Genomic DNA, 3660 nt, shown 5'->3' with positions numbered 1-3660 from the left:
GCGAGCAGAGAAGTGGAGCCAGTACTGCAGGTGTGACCTCAGCAGTGCTGAGCAGAGGGGAAGGATCACCTCCCTGACCTGCTGGCAATACTTTGTCTAATGCAGCCCAGGATACCATGGACCTTTTCTGCCACGGGGGCACATTCCTGGTCAAGCTGTGGTCCACCAGAACCCTTGGGTGCTTTTGTGAGAATGCGATTTCCAGCTGGGTGGCCCCCAGCCTGCCCTGGTGCATGGGGGTGTTGCTCCCCAGGTGCCGGACTTTGCTGTTGCCCTCGTTGAAGTGCAGGCCGTTCCTGTCAGCCCATGTCTGCAGGCTGTGGAGGTCCCTGTGGGGGGCAGCCCAGGGCTCCGCGTGTCTTGGTCGGCGCGGGCAGGGGACGGGAGTGAGGCCAGGGCGGGCTGGGGGTGCGGGGCACGGGGAGGGTCCTGCGAGGGGCCGCTGCGGGCCGACAGCCCGGCCCCGGCGCTGGCGCTGGCGCTGGGGCTGGGCGAGAAGGCGGGAGAGCGTGGGAGCCGCGCTGGGAGCCAGGGGCCAGGAGCCTTGGGGGGGCGGGGCGGGGCGCTCCTGCTCTGCCCACGGCCCTGGCCGCGTCCCTCCCCGCGCCCGCCCTTCTCCTGGCGCGGAGGGGCCGCGGCCCCGGGGGGCCGGGCCGGGTGGGTTGGAGGCGGGCAGAGGCGTCGGCGCTGCCCCGGCGAGGGGCCGAGGCGGCGGGGCGGGCAGGAGCAGGAGCAGGGGCAGGGGCAGGAGCAGGAGCGAGATGAGGATGGGTGCGGAGCGCGGGTCCGCTGGGCTGCTGTGCGGCTGGGGCCGGGCCCTTGGGCGCCGTCCGTCCCCGGCGCGGCAGGGCGTGATGGCGCCCGGGCTGGGGCCGTGGCTCCTGGCCTTGTCCTTGGCCGCGGGGCCGGCAGGTGAGAGGCGGGCGGGGAGGGGAGCGAGGCCGGGGCTGGGCCCGGGGCTGGGGCTGCCCGCGGGCGGCCGTGCCCGTGCCGGGGCCGCGGGGCTGCGGCTGCTGCCGCGGCGGGCGCGCTGTCGCCTGGCGCTCGCCTTCGTTAGCGGGGGAGCGGGGAGCGGGTGGCGTGGGCGGGAGAGGGAGGGGGAGAGGCAGAGGCAGGGGCAGGGGCAGGGGGAGGCTGTCGGGCAGCGGGTCGGGCCGCAGTGTCGGGAGCAGGCGCGGCTGAGCCCCGAGGGGGGCAGGCGGGGCATTGCCCCGGGCGCGGGGCTTTGGCGGGAGAGAGGGGGGTGGCGGCTGGGGCTGTGCCGGGGCGGGGGGCGTCGGGGCGTCGGGTGAAGGTCGTCGGGCCGTGGGCGCGCCCTGCCCGGCTGCGAGCGCTCTCCGTCCGCAGGGGTGTGGGCGCAGCTGAGGCTGGTGGAGGCCGGCGGAGGGCTGCGAGCGCCCGGGGACTCCGTGCTCCTCTCCTGCCGTGGGTCCGGCTTCACCTTCCAGGAATATTATGTTCTGTGGTACCGTCAGGCACGCGGTGGCACGCTCGAGTGGGTGTCCTCCATCAGCAACTACGAGGGTAGTACCAAGAAGTACGGGGCAGCAGTGGAGGGTCGAGCCACGGTGTCCCGGGACAATTCTCAGTCCGAGTCATCTCTGTCCCTGCGTGCCCTGCACCCGCGGGACTCTGCCCGCTACTTCTGTGCCGTTCCCACGGAGACAGGAAATCCAGCTGAGCTTGAACAGAAAGGTGCTGGGGCCCAGCTCAGGGTGCATTAGATGTGGGGAAGGTGAATGTTGGCAGGGGCGAGGAGGGGGCAGGTCTCAGGGCTGTTCCCAAGGAGTCAGGTGGCACCACTGTGCACCGCAGGCGTTCCTGGCCTTCACTGCACACTTTGGGAATTCTATTTAATTGCCTATTAAATCAGAGCAGAATTGTGAGCAACAACAAAAAAGCCTCCTTAAAACACCTTGCCCCCCCTGAATCCCCGCCGCTTCCCAGGCTCAACTTCAGTCCTTCATTCCTGACTTCTCTCCCTCCTGTCCCCAAAGTGCGTGGGGGGAATGGGGTGTGGGGTCAGTCCACAACACGTCATGTCTCCTGCTCCTTCCTCCCTCCCATGGTCTGCCGTGCTTCACCAATGGCTCCAGGGTGGCTCCTTCCCAAGGGCCGTAGTCCTTCAGAGTAAACCTGCTCCAGCCTGGGCTCTCCACAGGCCCCAGTTCCAGTCAGGGCATATTCACATGCTCTGGCATGGGATCTTGCACAGGCTGCAGGGAAATCCCTGTTCCACGGGGGTGTCTTCCGCGGGCTGCAGGCCAATCTCTGCTCTGGCACCTGGAGGGTCTCCCACTCCTTCACTGACTTGGTGTTTGCAGGATCGTTTCTCACACTTTCTTTCCTCGCTTCTCAGACTGCTGCACCCTCTTTGGACCACTCTTAGCTATGTTGTCCCGTAGGCACTGCCATCTTCGCTGCTGGGCTCAGCTTTGGCCAGCGATGGGTCTGCTGCCGAGCTGGCTGGAAGAGCCCATCTCTGTGCCCCAAGGCTCTTGCAACCCTGTTTTCACAGAATGGTTTAGGGTTGAAGGAACCCCCAGAGGTCATCTGGTGCAACGCCCCTGCTCTAGCAGGGCCCCCTACAGCTGGTTGATCAGTGCCATGCCCAGACAGCTCTGGAATACCTCCAAGCATAGAGACTCCACAACCTCTCTGCACAACCTGTGCCAGTGTTGAGTCACCCTGACAGTGCAAAAGTGTTTCCTGATGTTGAGAGGGACCGTGCTGTGTTTTAGTTTGTGCCCATGGCCGCTTGTGCTGTCACTTGGGAACCACTGGGAAGAGCCTGGCCCTGTCTTTAGGTGCACCTTCTCTTCAGGTAGTGGGAAGTCTGTTTCTCTCCCAGATCTGACGTTACAATGGGAGCAAGAGCTTGTGATCTTGTGTGTTTGCAGGTGCTGGATCTCGGACGTGACAAGCAGAAGCCCAGGGAAGTGGTGGAGTAGGTGAAGCAATTTGTTGCTTGCTCATCCGTGTCTCCTGGGGTTGCAGGTGCCCTTTCTCAGGTGCAGACAGAGGCCTCAGGCCCCACGGTAGGGAAGGTCTCAGAGTCTCTCACGCTTACCTGCCACATCACTGGTGTCCCCATCAGCGACAGCAGCTACGCTTGGGACTGGATCCGGCAGGCTCCTGGCAGAGAGCTGCAGCAGATAGCGTTGCAGTATCCTTTCCCGGGACTCCAGCACATTGCTTCATCCTTGCAGATGCGAGTCACCAGCTCTGCAGACCCCTCCAGGAACCAGCTGTCGCTGGAGGTGCTCTCGCCCACAGCTGCAGACAGGGCCACCTATTTCTGCAGCACCAGCGAGCTGGAAAAGGGCACCATACTTCAAACACAGGCAGGGCCAGGGCAGAAGTGGAAGGAGGGTGTTAAATCCAGCCAGGTCATTTGTGGCTGGCTGCAAGAAGGCTTCTCAAGACTAGACTGGTCTGGCTTTTCCCAGAAACATGCACAGAGGTGCAGCAGCAGCAGCAGCAGCGGAGTCTCCCACCAGCACACACCAAACCCTGAACATGTTGTTAACTTCCTTCCTTCCTTCTTGGTCTCTCCCACAGGCAGAAAGGGAGACGGAAAGAGGTTGGTTTTGGAAGAAGCAGAGCAAGCATTGAAGAACTCAAAAGTGAACATGGAAATCCAGAGCTGAACTGAGTTTT

General features: G+C 64.0%; 1 gene segment (V, D, J or C); it reads left to right on the top strand.

Annotated features, from left to right (window-relative positions):
• Window positions 1-773: 773 nt before the first annotated feature.
• On the top strand, window positions 774-3660 carry LOC148052630 (Ig heavy chain V region C3-like). The segment is given in 2 exon segments: window positions 774-912; window positions 1348-3660. Coding segments are annotated over 2 exon segments (435 nt in total).

This window comes from Nipponia nippon, unplaced genomic scaffold (genome assembly GCF_047370975.1).
Source record: "Nipponia nippon isolate SJK-2023a ecotype South Korea unplaced genomic scaffold, ASM4737097v1 scaffold_45, whole genome shotgun sequence".
NCBI lineage: Eukaryota > Metazoa > Chordata > Aves > Pelecaniformes > Threskiornithidae > Nipponia > Nipponia nippon.
This window is presented reverse-complemented; position numbering and strand designations above follow the sequence as displayed.